This window comes from Marmota marmota, unplaced genomic scaffold, assembly GCF_001458135.2.
Source record: "Marmota marmota marmota unplaced genomic scaffold, marMar, whole genome shotgun sequence".
In the NCBI taxonomy this organism is placed as follows: Eukaryota; Metazoa; Chordata; class Mammalia; order Rodentia; family Sciuridae; genus Marmota; species Marmota marmota.
In genome coordinates, this window is record NW_026000142.1 from 30,358,393 (window position 1) to 30,375,682 (window position 17,290).

Genomic DNA, 17,290 nt, shown 5'->3' on the forward strand with positions numbered 1-17,290 from the left:
CTAAAATTCTTATCATAATATTTGAAGGTTCATTTTTGTGTATTGAACTGCCATTGGAGGATGTTTCCTCTTAAAATGGAAACATCACTAAAGTGTATAAGATAAGCATATATACATGAAAAGATTCAAGGACCCCTAAACTCATGATTTCTTCTAATGTAGGGTTATTTGTAATTTTGTGTATGGAATTACATTAAGTTAATTTAGATGCAATCACAAATTTATACACCTAAAACTGGATATCAGTGAGAGAAAATTAAGATAGAAAACATCAATTAGTCAAAACTCAAGAATCAGTGAATATAGGGTAAATGAGGAAGAAAAGAAGGAAAAATAAGAAAAAAAATGGTGAGAGAGAATTTCATAAGTCCACACGAAAACTAATTATAAAATGTTTTTGAAAATATGCATGTTTATGACATAGGCAGCATTTAATGTTTGTATTTGGGGTTGCGTGAATGTCGTTTTCATATTTTAATGGATTTATTCCACCTCAGATTTTTGCTCACTTTCATCTGCTTTCCTCCAACCTACTGTGATTACCCGATTTTTCCCTGAGGAGTTATTGAAAATGAGAGGAAAAACAGGCCGAGCAATAATCTTGGATCATGGCCAGAAAATATATTTAGTCTTTAGGCTGCATGGAGGATGCTGCTACAAGTCTTATAAATGCAGCTTGGTGAAATGATATCCTTAGCATATTCACACTGAGCACCGGAGCACCATGTTAACAAAGGAACATCCAAGTACAATGAAACATAGACAAAACAAGCATCTTGCCTCACATTTGTATCTGGATCCATGAACAGGAGGCATTTTGGAGCAGGAGAGCTTGATAACCAAACTTGAAATTGTGGTCTCCAAAGTCAAACTGAGCTGTGTTCTAGAAATCTCTGAGGATCTGTGTCCTAATTCAGCAGTGCAAAAGTAGCAGGGTGAGTAGTCATTTTAAGGATGACATTCCACAGCAAGTAAGATTCTGTAACCCACTATTGTTTGCTTAAATCTCATCTCTAAACAGGAAAGTTACACTCATAAAACTGAAAGGGAATAGTGACAATAAACATGTCAAGTCCTTGGTTGTTTACTGAAGAACAATGAGGATTATAGACACTTGCATAGATAGGGTTCATGATACCAAAACCTACCAAGAAGAGCTAGGAGGAGGAAGGAATTTTTTTCTATGTGACCCACAAGGTAGTACTTTAGTTCATGGTCATTGTTCCATAATGCAAGATAAACTTTGATAGCCCTAATAAAGTGTCAAGGATAATGGGTAAATGTTAAGATGGTAAGTCAAGCTTCTCTATTATTGAAAATTTGAATTAGGAGTTTCCAAAGTGAATATTTCAGTCTACCCCTTCCTGACAAGTTTTCACTTCTTCATACAAGCAGTTAACCAGAAATCACAAACACATACAATACAGTCAACAGTTTTAATAATTTAGAATGATTCTGAAATTATAAGACATCTGTGTTATATATTACAGATTAGTAACCTGGATTTTTTATTTTTTCTGGATTCTAATGTTACTTAGAATGTTTATGGAAATATGGTATAAATAAAGCCATGTAAATGATTCATAAAATTTCGAGAAACACATTTGTTTCTGGAAGTTTAAAGATATATTATATATTGCATTATATATAATATGTTATATATTACAAATATTATATATAACACATTATTTTAGTTATATGTCTATATAGGAACGATATGTAAAACATATTTACATATTTTTGCAAAGAATATTGTATGGTGCCTGGTCAAAGAAGAAAAGTGCATTTAGAGTAAGATTTTGCCACTTTTAATCCTATAAACTCTTGACAATATTAAGAGCATATTTTAAGGTATTCCAAGAATACCTTCGAGAATTAATATTCCAAGTCAAACCTACTGATACCATGAAAGAAAATTCCGGCTTCTCCAAGAATAGGTCCTTCCTTTAAGAACATGAGACTCAACCTGTAAAATGAAGTTTTGATTTCACTGTATGGTTTGATTGTTTGATGTTCTTTAAAAACTGTTAGCAGAAGCTTCTATGTCACTCAAACATAGGATTTGTGCCAAGTGGTTCTTTGAACTGTCAGGGCAGAAGGATCACACTTCTCTACTCAAACAACAATAACAAAAATACACAAAACTGAAGAAAGTCTCAGAGCTATATTCTCTTTTTTTAATAAGTTGTTGTTACATAACATCATTCTTAGAAACTTTACAAATAAGTCTAATTAGGTGTGCTTCCATATGCCTGGAAACTGTGTGATTGTGTTTGCTTGTGAGTGTGTATATGCATTTAACTGTTCCAAGGAAGCTAATGTTCAAGAGTTGTGTGTTTTAAACATAAGATGGCAGAAGGTACAGATGCTAATATAATTGTTTTTAGAATATTTCTTATATTTATTTCGTCCCCCACTTGAGAGATTCTCTCTCTAGTTCAGGGGTACAATATTTCTCAGCATTAAAATTGTTGTACCCTGAATTATGACAAATTTTGTCTTTCTGCCCTGTAAAATTTCAAATTAATTGACTCTTAATTTTATATTTGGTATTTGTCAATTAAATTCTGATTTTTAGCTACCAATTATTGATCTTTTTGCCAGCTATTCTACCACTTCATGCTTTGAGACCTAATTATTCTTTTCCCCTAAAAATTTCCATCTCTCTATGAGCACAACTTACCTGTTAAATTATGCTGAACATAATATTTCTTGTTTCTTAGCATAATTTAAGGAGAGGAAAGAAAGGAAGTCAACATTTAAAGAGTTAAGTCATGTTTGCAACTGTTCAAGTAAGAATGATGTCTGCCAACATTTCTAGATGGCTTGAGAGATTTACATATTGATCTGGCCATGCCCACATAAGATCTGTCTATATACACAGAGGTGTTCTCTGTTTAATCTCTTTTACACACAACTTCTACTATGACTTCTGGGAAGCATTTAGGTAAGATTACTTTATATTTTTATTTATTTTTATTTTTTTTAATTGTTTATTGTTGGTTGTTCAAAACATTACAAATTTCTTGACNAGAAGATGGAAAAATATACCCTGTTCATGGATAGGCAGAACTAACATCATCAAAATGGCGATATTACCAAAAGTTCTCTATAGGTTTAATGCAATGCCAATCAAAATCCCAACGGCATTACTTTATATTTTTAATGATTATGTTTGTCATAGTGTCTTGATTCATTGAGCCATGTAGTTTAAATCTAGATATTACCTTGACATTCTGCATTTTATCCTTTAAGAATGTTCTTAAAGTTTTCTCTTAAAAGAGGGACTATAAATCTGACATTACATTATACTGTTGACTTTTGCAACTTAAAATTCTTAAAATCTATACCTACATAATTATTTTTATTCCTACATGTCATGGGTATGTCATGTCCTTCCTTACCATTTTAAACAAGTGAAAAACCATTAGTTTAATACTTCTAATAAATACACAAGCTAGCAATTGAAAAATGTATGACCATACCTATATAAGCATGTGTTTACATATGTGCATAAATGTGTGTATGTATAAATCTACATTGTTATTCCCTAAGGATTAATGGGATACTTTTTTTCCTATTTTACATTGCTAAATAATGTTTTGAGACAATTTCCAGATCATTAGAATCCATTTTATTTATTAAATTTGAAAATGATTGTTAATTGCCAACTACAGAATATGTTCATAATTCATTTGTTATGTGTAGACAGTTTTCTGTCAGTGCAATATTAGGTTGTTTAGAATCACTATTCAATTTCTACAAAAATCTTAAAGAATTTGTAAAAAATTAGTATTGATCAAGAACACACTGGACATTTTATTTTTCAAAGGAATATAGGCTCTTCAGCTAGTCTGTCTGGATTTTAACCCTTATTTTGACACATGCTTCAGTACCTCAGCTGGTTATATAAAGAGCCTAATAAGTAGTATGAGTGGTCAATAGGTAGAACATGTGAAACACTTAGCTCAACATCTGGCAGTTAGTATGCTCTCACTGTTAGTTAACATTGTTATTTTATCATCATCTTTATAACTTAAGAGTGTTTTGCTTACCTGTACAATCTAGCTTTACAATGCAAGTAATAATGAAATGTTTTATTTGCTGTCAAGATATTTCATTTACTGTCAAGAGAAAAATATCACTTAAATTTAAAATATGCTAACCTATTACTGTGAATGACAAGTTTATATTTGTGATGACTGTACATTTAAATCTACCATCTAATTTGATTGTCAGCTTGAGGGTATAGACTCTATGGTTTTCCTCTTTGATAAGAGAGACATCAGGAATATAATGACTGTCATGTCCACTTCACCAATCCCATTGCGAATAAAGCTGGGCTAAGAATTGGGGCCATGTGATCTCTCTTCAACTTTTTTTAAATGGATCTGTCATCTGCTTCTTAAATATGTTGCAATATTTGTGCTACTCAATTTATCCTCTTCCTCTTTTATTTCTCAAGAGTTAAATTCCATGAGTCAGCTTGTCCAACATACTGCTACAAAGAATTTATATGAACCATGAACTCTCTAGAAGTAATCCTGTTAATTTTCATATTCTCAAAATAAAGAAAGCAGTTCAAAGAATGACATGAGTCTTAAAAGGAAATGACTAAAAGTTGTATAAATTACAGAAATTTAAAAATTTTATTCATCAGTACACATAAAACATGACAAAATTTTAAAATGACAAATATCATAACATTGGTTATTGGAAAAAATCTGAGGATAAGACAAATCACCACTGAAAAAAAATGAATGAGAATATTATAAGTGTTTTAAAATAAATGGCTAGTATACTTTAGAAAATGTTATATTTCATTTAATTAAATATTCTTTAAAAAACCACCAACGTACTTGTTAAAATCTTAAATTTCAGTATAAACCAGTGTGAATATTTATAAAGATAGGCATTCTCCCACATGGCTGTGTACAAATAAAAATTTGACAAAATCCTTGGAATTTTGGAAAAACAGCATACACTGGTGTCCAGGGTACATGTACATAAAGCTATGAGAATTTTTTGCCTTGCCTTTATAAGAACAGCAAACTAGAAACAACGATGTTCATTCATACAGCATTTACTATTTAAAATGAGTACAGCACTTATTATGAAATATCTTGCAATAGAACAATAATGGACTATTCGTGATATAGGAATACCTACAAGGAACATAATATAAGAGGAAAGTTTCAGAAAATATGATTCGGTATATATTTTATGCCACACACATAAGTATATAATTTTGACATTATTAAACTACCATAGTAGTTAATATAGCTAACATTGCTTCTCAAATTGGAAATTTCTTATTTTATACCTTTCTATAATTTACCATCTTACTTGCCTTCTTTAATAGATTTCTTTAAATGAAATTTTGCTTATTAGCAATGATAACTGCAGCTATTATTTATTAAGCAAAAACTATGTTAGGCTCTGAGTGAATCCTTTATATTATCACTCTCAATCTTTACAACAATTATGTGAAGGCTACCAGAAGTAAAGAAGTTAGCCACAAGTCATACACTTAGGAAGTAATGAATTCAAACATGGATTCTTTCATCTTCATAGCAGATACTCTTAATTTCCAGTTCCAACCATTACATTTATTTTTTACATACATGACAATAGTGGAATGCTTTACACTCATTATTACTGATTTTCAGCACAAGTTTTTGTAACTCTGTATATAAATATGTTCACACCAAATTATGCCATTATACATGTATTCTTTTTTTTGCATTACAATTCTTAATACACATATATACCACAATGTTTCATATCTCTGTATATAAGTTATGTTGATACAAAATTCAAATCTTCATACATATATTTTGTATAATGATGACCATCACATTCCCCCATCCTTGCTACTTCCCTTCTCCCTCCTTTTCCCTCCCACTGCTCTTCCCTATCTAGAAATAATCGTCCTCCCATGCTCTCCCTCCCTAACCCACTTTGAGTCAACCCCCTTATATCAGAGAAAACATTCTGCATTTGTTTTTTGGGGATTGGCTAGCTTCACTTAGCATAATATTCTCTAACGCCATCCATTTACCTGCAAATGCCATGATTTTGTTCTTTTTTAGTGCCGAGTAATATTCCATTGTGTATAAATGCCACATTTTTTTCTCCATTCATCGACTGAAGGACATCTAGGTTGGCTCCACAGTTTAGCTATTGTGAATTGTGCTGCTATAAACATTGATGTGGCTGTGTCCCTGTAGTATGCTATTTTCAGGTTCTTTGGGTATAGTCCCAGGAGTGGGATAGCTGGGTCAAATGGTGGTTCCATTCCCAGCTTTCCAAGGAATCTCCATACAGCTTTCCAAATAGGCTGCACCAATTTGCAGTCCCACCAGCAGTGTATGAGTGTCCCTTTTTCCCCACATCCTGGCCAACACTTATTGTTGTTTGTGTTCTTAATAGCTGCCATCCTTACTGGAGATGGTATCTTAGAGTAGTTTTGATTTGCATTTCTCTGATTGCTAGAGATGATGAGCATTTTTTTTTATATATTTGATGATTGATTGTGTATCCTCTTCTGAGAAGTGTCTGTTCAGGTCCTTGGCCCATTTATTGATTGGATTATTTGTGTTTTTTGGTGCTTAGCTTATTGAGTTTTTTATATACCCTAGAGATTAGTGCTCTATCTGATGTGTGAGGAGTAAAAATTTGCTCCCAGGATGTAGGCTCCCTGTTCACCTCACAGTTTATTTCTTTTGCTGAGAAAAAACTTTTCAGTTTGAATCCATCCCATTTGTTGATTCTTGGTTTTAATTCTTGTGCTATAGGTGTCTTATTAAGGAAGTTGGGGCCTAGCCTTACATGATGAAGATTAGGGCCTACTTTTTCTTCTGTTGGGCTGGGGATATAGCTCAGTTGGTAAAGTGCTTGCCTTGCATGCACAAGGCCCTGTGTTCAAACCCAGCACCACCAAAAAAAAAAAAAAAAAAAAATTAATTATGTCTGTCTTTTAACCCTATGTGGTCTGTTAAAAAAAAAAAAGAAATCATGTTTTAAAGTTGATTTTCCAAACTATTGTGGCTAAGTGAACAATAGTATTGAAGTTTAAAATTTTTCATTCTAATAAGTTTGTCTATGGTTGTGTGGATGTACATAAGTATAAGTGTACCCTCACATAAAATAGATTCTCTCAAAATATGGTGGGTGTGCACTCTTTAAAAAATGCTGCGTTTTCATTTTTAAGGCAGCAAAAGGCTATGCCTATTTTATTGTTCAAGGTCTATATTTTCCTCAAAATCCATGGTTGTAGGTTTGGTTCAGCTATGTGCTTTTCCATTCTGGAATGCCAAGCTACTCTGGGGATGTTGTGTATGGGACTGGACACTTCACAGTTGTCTCTGGGGATGTAAATTTGATTCCTTGGACTGCTCATGGGAACGTGTGACATTTTCCTCTCCAAGCATAGTCAGATTTGGATGGCATTAGGCTACTGATTAAATAATGATTCAAGTAAGGTCAGTATCCTTTTACATCCATTTTGCATGCATTTTTTTTCTGAAATATCTTTCTGTGTTCACATTTATTATAATTTAACTATCCCGTCAAGCATTTTAAATATACTCTTTAAAATAGGTCTTAACTCTTGTGTTTGCAAGCTGTTTTAAAATTTTCATACTGGCATGTATATATAAAACATATGATTTATGTTTGAGAAGAAAATACTTATAGCAAAGAACTTAAGTATACCTGCAAAATAGTCAAAATAGTTAAGATTGCCTTTTATACTACATTTTTAACATCATACAACCAAGATAAAATGGTGGTAGTCACAAGGGAATTGCCTTAAGTTTCTAGAATCTCTGTACACTTTTTTTTTTTTAATGAAAAGTATAAATCGTAATGAGAATGCACTAGGCTATTTCTACTTTCTCTAGATAAGGATTTCATTTTTCAAATATCATATCACTTATCTATTTTTAGGGTTTCATAGTTATTTTAAAATAAATATTCAGTAAAAACACTGGAAAAACAAAAGCGATGCTAGGCAGAGGAGTTTGGGGTTCCTTTCCAGTTGTATTGTGCTGTATTGCAAATGAAAAGAAACATATATAATATGAACAACAGAGACAGCAAGAGTGACATAAGGATAAGAGCTGGTTTAAATATAATCTAATGAACTAAATATATTTCTGCTCATTATTCTTAGGTTACTTTATTTCAAGAGTGACTTGTAGGCATTTATCCAGTTGACCTCTCCAATATTTGCCAGTTTAACTTTCTGAAGATTTTACCAACTTGATACTAAAAATTACTTTGTAAGATTAAGGGTCCTCACTTTGAGGGTCTGCTTACCCCCAAATGTAATAACTATTTAGATTAGATATGAACATAATTCCTTTCTTTGAAAGTAAAGTGTCTATTTTTTTTTTACAGTAAAAGATCATCTTCAATAGTATCTTAATTTAAATGTCATTTTATAGTCTGGCTTCAGACTATTAAGGGATTTTTTTTTTCCTTGCAGAAGGATCTTGCTGTGCTCCTGAAACTTCTCTAAAACTAACAGAGTGATAAACAGTTAAGAAGGTCAAGCTAGAACAATAGGCTATTTCCCTTTTTAAAGTCTGTTTGTCATCCCTGTTAATTGACAGTTTCCAACTGTTTTCAAAATTATTAGTCTCAAAGTTCTTCAGATTTATGGTGTGTTCTATGGAAAAGTACATTTTCTTTCAGCTTCATCAGATGAGCTTGCAAGTTCAATCTTGTCCGGCAAGTGAGAATGTGATCATGTTCCCCACTTTCCCTTTTCTACCCCCAGTTTAGCATCTGGAAAAATGATTGTGTAGTAGAACACATTAGGGTTGGCTCAACAAATCAGTTCCTTTTGTTTCTCTGGCCTCTGACTTACTTGGATGGGAAGACGGCCAAATTGGGGGTGGGGGGGAAATACTGAATATCTCAGATATAGGTAATGGGTCTTTAGCAGACCATAAAAATAGACCAATCCCAGTAGCATGATATCTGTGGGGTTTCTTTCTTTTCTTTTCTTTTTTTTCTTTTTTTCAGTTCCTCTGGCAGCAAACCACACACTGGAATCTGACGTTGTAGTTTTTTTTTTTTTTTTTTTTTAAGCATATTTAAACTCTAACACACATATGCTGGTAAGGGTTTCAGGATAGGATTTTTCTGCAGTATGTCATTTGGTCCTATGAAGAATTGTCTGTTCAAATGTTGGAGTATTTGACTGAAAATTCCTTAATAACTCTTTTAAAGGTAAGTCATGATTTTTCTTTAAATAGAAAAGATCAAGAAATTTTCCATTTTCTAAATGATGGGAGAAGATGATATTATATAAATACTCCAGACAAGTCACAGAGCAGGAACAACAAAAAGTAGTTACTGTTTTCTTAATGTATCTAGGTTTTATTTTAAAATCAGGTTTATGTTGTTTTTCTCAATTGTGAATCTTGTTCCATTTTATGCTTAAATATTAACAGTGATCAATGACCAATGACATTTTCATTTCTGAATGTTTAATATCATGTCTATCCTTAAACATTTGTTAGTATTTAAAATGATTTATAATCCAAATGAAAGCAGAATTTTCATTTTATACTTAGGCTATTTATACATAATATTCGATTAGGATGAACATTAAAATGATGTTAGTTTTTATAAATGACTTTCAACTCTGTCAACAGCCTTTATACTGTGCAATTGTTGATTACTTTACAGTCATTAGCTTTTCTCATTTTCAATCTGAATTGTATAAATTTTGATGAACCTGACTTTGTGTACATGGTTAAATGCAAGGTATATATCAGATATGTGCTTATTAAGCCTTTTTTTTTAATGAACCCTGATGCTGTAATTGCTGCTAGGAATGGTAAAAAATATCCATTTTAGACAATAATCTGAAATTTAATAGTGCATATTATAATTTGGTAACAAAAATAAGCCAAAATTTATACTTTTACAATTCAGGAAGATAATTGTAAACATTAATGAATTGTCTTAAATAATTATACTGTATATAGAGGACAAATCATTCTGGATAAATTAATTAAAAGGCTCAATTAATTATAATGAGTAACTTTATAAATATAAATGGTACAAATTCCTTTTAGTAAATTTCAGTTCTGGAATTATCAAGTCACACATTGAAAGATGATTTTTAAAGATTTTTCAGACTTTTTTCATCCTTTTCTATATTGTTCTAATCTATAACATCTTTTTATATTAAAAGAAAAAATTAGGGGCTGGGGATGTGGCTCAAGCGGTAGCGCGCTCTCCTGGCATGCGTGCCGCCCGGGTTCGATCCTCAGCACCACATACAAACAAAGATGTTATGTCTGCCAAAAAACTAAAAAATAAATATTAAAATTCTCTCTCTCTCTCTTGAAAAAAAAAAGAAAAAATTACTTTAAATATTGACTTGCAAGGAAACCAGAATGAAATCTTTAAAATTTTTTTATGTAGATATTACAGTGGATCCTTGGAGTTAATAATAAGAAAAAAAAAATGTAGAAACCTTGTAATCTCCTCAAGTCATTATTGAACCAGAACAATAAACTAAATTCAGAACCATCAGATAACATGTTAACCTGGAAGAAATCTTAAATTAACAATGGGAGAGGTACAGAATATGTAGGAATTAACCTTGAGGATTACATTTGCTCTCCTTATTTTTATGAAATACTAGCAATGTTCACTCCCAAATTATTTGTGTGTTGTTTTCTATTTCCAGAAGGAACTAATTCTGTAACTATTGTCTAATTTAATCACAAGATGTTTTAGTTCACTGTCCCAAGATATGGCTAAAACTTTCAAGTAGCATGTTCTAAGGTAGAAGCTTCTTTTTTCATTTGTATGATAGTTTAATTTCATATATGTCTTTATCGATATATCAGATTTTATTGTTTTGCCAATAGTCATTTCTATTTATGTAAAATATGCATTCTATTTTCTATGAGAATTTTTAAACATTTTCTCATTTAATACTTGCAGACTTACTTGATATATAATAGACTTATCAGAGAAATTGAATCACAAGCTTCCACATGAAGACCCAGAATTAAATCTCTATTTCCAAACTTCAAGTATAGAGTTTTAACCACTATAAATCTTTTAGTTTCTTTCCATTTACAGTGAATTTTAGGTGTAGAAATAATAGCATTAAAAAAAATCACATTTGTATCTAGGGTTCAGTCATTAAAAATGGGCATAGATAATTGTATTTAAAGTCAACATGACTAAAAGAGTCATTTAAAACTTAGAGACTTATGAACTAGGAATTACTATAAGACAGATTTAGTTCTTGAAGGATCCTAAGCAGATGTGAGGCTAATGAATGTATTGTATTTTTTCAAGATTATTATCAAAACAAGTTTCACATTGTGATATTTAATAAGCATAATTTAGTTAGATACATTACTGTTGTAAATTATACCTATACATTTTTTTTCCTGCTGTTTTTAACCTTAAATATATTCTGTTGGGATGCAAATGAGCATGTATGTCAAAGGATAGGTGTTGGAAGCTTCCTGATCCAATTTAAATTTTCTGTAGAGTCCTTTAATTTTGTGGGGATGACGTGAGACTAAATGAGGGGACAACAGTTGTAGCTCTTTGAATCGTCTTTATAGCTGAAGATTATGTATGGCCTTTAACTAGAGCTCTGTCTCTAAACAGAAGTCTGTAAAAACTGACCTGATCACCTCATTTCCACAAGATGAAATATAGTCAGACGTAAATGATGGATTTGCACCCATTTCAAATATATTGGAGTTGAGTGTGTAGTACCCATTGTCTAAGGAACCATGGATTTGCAAACACACATAAATATGGTCTAGGATAAGAGTATGGAAAGGAATTTAATTTTAAAACCTAACATCTATACTTATATCCAATTTGATTATCCCCAGTAACTCCATATATTGGATTATATGGGCTTTTTTTTTTATTTGGTTTTTTTTTTTTTAATTTTTATTTTTTATTTATTTTTTTATTGGTTGTTCAAAACATTACAAAGCTCTTGACATATCATATTTCATACATTTGATTCAAGTGGGTTTTGAACTCCCAATTTTACCCCAAATACAGATTGCAGAATCACATCGGTTACACATCCACATTTTTACATAATGCCCTATTGGTAACTGGGAAGACTATACTAAAGATTAATAGGGGAAAGTAGAGGTACATGGCCTTGCTTTATACCTTCAGAAAAATTGAAGAAGTTTGAAGGAAAGAATAGGAAATTTTAGATATCCTCCAATCAATTAAAGCAAAAATGACATTCAGGTCTTACCACTTATTTCTGGTACAAGTGCCCTAGAAATATGAAGCTTTTTTAGAATGTGACCCAGTGAATGTTACCTCTGGGTCACACCGCTTCTGGGTGGAGTGTCCCAGGGAGCACAGTTTTAACCACACATAGGAATGACTATAGGTTCTCTGAGGATTTGATCTAATGTTCTGGCCTATTTGCTAGCGAGCCTTCTTATAACAGGCTTTGTGAAATCTCTGTCTCTTCATTTCTATCATGTTCCCAATATAGAGGAAGAGTATTAAAAAAAAATCATTATAACAACACTATCAATCTGACAGAAAAAAAATATTTTTCCTCTTTCTTTCAAATACAGCCCAAGGGAATAAAATCCACTCACAATTCTACAAAAGGAATCTATTTATAACCTATAAACTGAATAGGCGGCAACTGATCTACCTATAGAATCAAGAAAGGTATGTAATTAGTGACACCTTCAAAGATACCCTTCCATTCTCTCTTCCTCCTTAGCAGAAGTTTTCTGTGCCTGTGCTCATTCTCTGCCTTCTCAATTTGTATCCTGAAGCAAGAAATAAGACATCAATATTGTGTCCATTTCTTATAAAGGGCAAATAGTAAAAATGATTTAAAATTAGCCAATGAAATTAATGACATATTTTAATATGTAAGGAGCTGTGTTATTAAGAAAACTTAGTGTGGTAGATCCAAATTTTGTGTGCTTGAATAGCTAACTCTGGTGTAAAGGAAGAAACAAAGAATTTTTCTTTGAAGTTAATTATGTATTTTTTAAAAAAGCTCCTGGCTAGAATATGCCCTTAACTTTCATATACTTGGTACATGTCTCACATAAGCTGTTCAGTACTCCTCCTGCCTTAAGTGAATAAAATTATTTTTAGCTGGGCATGATGGTGCATACCTGTTATCCCAGCTACTTGGGGAATTTTGGCAGGAGAAACACGAATTTGAAGTCCCTTGGGAAACTTCATTAAACAATGTCTCAAAATTAAAAAGGGTATGGGGTATCTGGGGATACAACTCAGTGGTAGAACACTAGCCCTTCCACTTCTTGTGGAAGACCTGGATTCAATCATCTGTTATGGGGGAGGAAAAAGTCACCAACTATATAGTACCACAGCATCAGGACAAGTCTGATTATGCTAGCAAAGCATCATTACTCACTGTGTCAGGGCACTGAAGGATAATAAACGGACCTAAATAATGTCATGTGTGTTTCCTATTCTTAGAGGGAAATAAAACAACCTTATGTCAAGGTAGTAAAAGTTAATCGATCAATCAAGAATTTGAACAAGTAGAAAAACTTAACTCCTAGTCTCTCAAATATCAGTAAGTGATTGAAATAATGTTAGATTGGTACTTTTCTTTTATGTGTGGTGCAGATAACTGAAAGTTGTCCAGCTATGTGATTCAACTGAATACATTACTCGATACTTCTGTTTTCTAATGAACTTTAGTCAGTCAAAGTGGGAGGTATACACTCTCACTTCAGTTTTAGGTTCAAAGCAGACAGAATCCCGGGAATAAGTAGGCCTGCCCACTGCTTGACACATCTTGGCTCGAAGTCCACACAGTCGTAAGAATTATCCTCCAGGTACAGCTCTTGGAATTCTCTACCCCTTGCACAGAATCTTTCATGTAGCGTGTGGTGAATAAAGAATGGTTCTGAAAAAATATTCACAGGTCATGATGTAGAACTCAAAAAAATGGGTAAATCTATGTACATATCTGATTAAAGTAAAATGTGATTTTTTTAAAGAATTGTAACTTTTAAATCATTCTGTATTTCACCTATAGATTTGGAAATTACATTACTACTAAAGGAATTACATTAGTGAATTTTGTATCAGACATAACTTTCCAAAAGAGATTACTAAATCTTTGAGTTAATATGAATTTATGTAAAAACAATATAAGTTCACAAAATTGGAATTGGATTTAATATTTGGGGCCTCATTGATTTTAATGGCCTCAAAAACTCACAGGTTCTTACAGAGCTTCTCCTAAAGCTTTTTAAGGGTGAGAAAGGACAGATGCAGGAATGGAGACCAAGTGAGGAATGAGGGCCTCTGGGTTATTACCACTGCTATGTGAACATAGTCACTAGGCTTTTTGGTCTTCTGTAAGGACAGAGTGAAGAACCATTTCAGCTACTGAGGTTGAAGACTGATGATGGTGCCTTAGATCTCTTAGATCTACAAATGATGAAACCGAAGTGTCAAGAAATTAAGTGGCTTGCCCATGGTCACCTAGCAAGAGTGGAGAGTCAGTCTTTGGTTGATTCTCCAGTCTCCTAATGCAATTGCACAAGATTGGATTCCTCTATTTTGATTGCTGCTTATATATAATCTGCAAATATAATTATTGATTTATAGCTTATAAAACACCAGAATGATATTTTCAATTTAGCAAAAAAAAATAAGTTGCTTAAAATATTGTTTCAAGAAAACTTTAAGTGCTTCACCATTATACTTTGCAAAGGATATTCTATTTTGATAACATTCAGTCCTTATGAGCCTTAAGTAACTTATTTCATTGCATTATGACAACCTTGATTAAAGCCATAGGAGGTAGATTATTGTATGAATTGAAAGAATAAGGAAAGCTATTCTTCCCATTCCCTCCCCCAAACAATTACTAAAAATCCAGCTTCACTTGTTCAGTGAGACATAAAATGCCACCATAAAAACAAATCACTTGTTTAGGAATGTGTTTCCCATTTGCTTTGGAATAAACTTGTGGCACTAACGAATTATTCAAGTGTCTTAGTCACGAGGGTCTAAGGGTGAATGAGGTGCATGATTCCTATGGTTTACAACATGAGTATCCAAGGTATGAGGAGTAGGTAAAGGGAATTCCCAAGAGGTAAAAAAATAATTAAAATGCCAAGAAAAAAAATACCATTTCTATTTCTCCATTTGGGGGAAATGTCTTATCTCTTTCCATTATGTTCTTAGCTGCACAAGGAATATTATTTTTAAAACTAAATGAACACCAATGAAATCATAAGTGATTCTTCTGTTGCAACAAATATGTGAAGGGAAAACCTGAGACCATGACAAAACATACTTGTTATTGTTAATATGATGCTGGCAAAAGTACTGTGTGCCTCTCTGTTTGTCTGTAGCCTTTGTTCTATTGGCATCTATGCTTGCCTTGGCCACCTGCATTTGAAGTATATTTGTTAAAAGCCACAAGGCACATTCTGACTGTACATCAGTGACAGTTCAAGTACATCATAAAAAATGCCATTATAATCAATATAACTCAAATAAAATTCTTAATCAGAAATGACATATTCTTATTAATTTTTTACAACAGAATCCACTCATCCATAAATTGTTTCCTTCTCATTTTTATATAATAACCAGATACTGTGTAATGATACCATGAACAAGACTGACAAGGTGAAATCCATAAAAACAGTAAAAATAGTTGATATTAATAGAATTTGTGTGAAACACCACATATGACAAACAACATTGTATTTGAATATATTAAAAAATCTCAGATTAGTAAAATGCCTGTCATTAAAATAAGACATCGTCTACATTTTGTGTATTTTAAATTCATCCTTCCTTTGGTCTATTCAAAAGTCATTAACAATAAAATTAAAAACAAAATGCATTTTAAATAATTTAATGTTTTCCACACTGTTTATAAGATAAAAATTTCAAGAATAAACTCAATGTACATGTAAATGTGACTTTCTTTTAACAGTTATAATTATGGTGATATTAGAGAGCTTCCTAGTATTAATTATTTGATAATATACTTTCCTATACTTACCAATACTTTCTTGTTTTAACAGGTATTTTATAATGATTAGAAGTATCGATTCTTTCTGCTAATCACCGGGTGATTTCCTGTAAAACCCATATCTTGCTGTTTGTGAATAAGGTATATTCACATCTGTTACCATGTGTGGGTTAACATTCAGATAGAGAAGACCTCAGTTCAAGCAAATTGAGTGCAGGAGAATTCCTAGTACGGTGGAGAGGGCTGTGTTTGTGTGCAGAAGATATAAAGGGTGAGGTTATCAGTAAGCATCTCAGGCTGAGGGAAAGTAGTGAGGGTAGGAGTGCATAAACACAGTTCTCCTAGACTTTAGTAATCAGCCATAGGAAGAAAACTAAAGAATTTTGAAGAAATGTTCTAACATTATTACGATCATTGGTAGGTAGGTAGAAGGCAGAGAAGAGAGAAGACTTAGAAATTCAGTTTGGTAAAACTAAAAGAAAACAATTTATTTTGTTTATAGATAGCAAAGTCACATTTAAATTGTGTGTTTTCTTTGTACTTTGATCTTCTTGTGCTGATATTTAAGCTTCTGTTTTATGATCTCTTTCTAATGATAGAACCACACCTTGTAGAAAACACCTTAATCATACCTGAGAGTTTAAAAGAAAACAGGTGCTTAACCTCAATTCTTCTCCTGCACAAGAAAAATGGGCTGTGACCGGAACTGTGGCCTCATCACTGGGGCTATCATTGGTGCAGTCCTGGCTGTGTTTGGAGGTATTCTAATGCCAGTTGGGGATATGCTTACTGAGAAGACAATTAAAAAGGTACAAGTAGTCTAATTTTATTTATTTTTTTGCCATTCCGATTCATTCTATCTCTTTCTCTCTTTTTTTGGCTTTGGGCCCTTGTTTTATGTTTCATGGTAACTGGTAATATTGTGCCTTCAACATGAAAGTAATTGACAATTTCTGCAACTCTACATGATAATGTGACCATGAATAAAATGTGACAAGTATTCAACATGAATACATTTCTATCTTAAATTTAAATATTATTTCTGATAAAACTGTAGGTACGTAGGTTAGTAGAAATAATTGTTTTTAATTATGTACAAAGTCATGTTTACATGCTTTTGAATGAGAAAAAAATTAATGTTGTAGGGGGATATTTATCAAGATTAATACTGAATTTTGGTTAATACTGAGAAAAGTGAATTATATATGTGTGTTTGTATTTGTAAGCATTATGTTTATGATTGAAGAAGAAATTTTTTGG

General features: G+C 32.2%; 1 protein-coding gene across 11 annotated transcripts in view; it reads left to right on the forward strand.

The window, feature by feature from the left end:
• Positions 1-17,290, forward strand: part of Cd36 (CD36 molecule) — an 83,931-nt gene that overhangs the window by 40,207 nt on the left and 26,434 nt on the right. For 2 of the 11 annotated variants that reach the window (XM_048786223.1, XM_015488400.2), the window contains exons 2-4: positions 12,612-12,711; positions 16,083-16,171; positions 16,630-16,839. In XM_048786223.1, the coding sequence (XP_048642180.1) occupies positions 16,720-16,839 (120 nt within the window). In that variant the 5' untranslated portion in view covers positions 12,612-12,711; positions 16,083-16,171; positions 16,630-16,719. Of the gene's footprint in view, positions 1-9,080; positions 9,241-10,714; positions 10,813-12,611; positions 12,712-16,082; positions 16,172-16,629; positions 16,840-17,290 lie in introns of those variants that run through there. The other 9 variants (XM_048786224.1, XM_015488401.2, XM_048786222.1 and 6 more) reach the window with 9 other exon arrangements.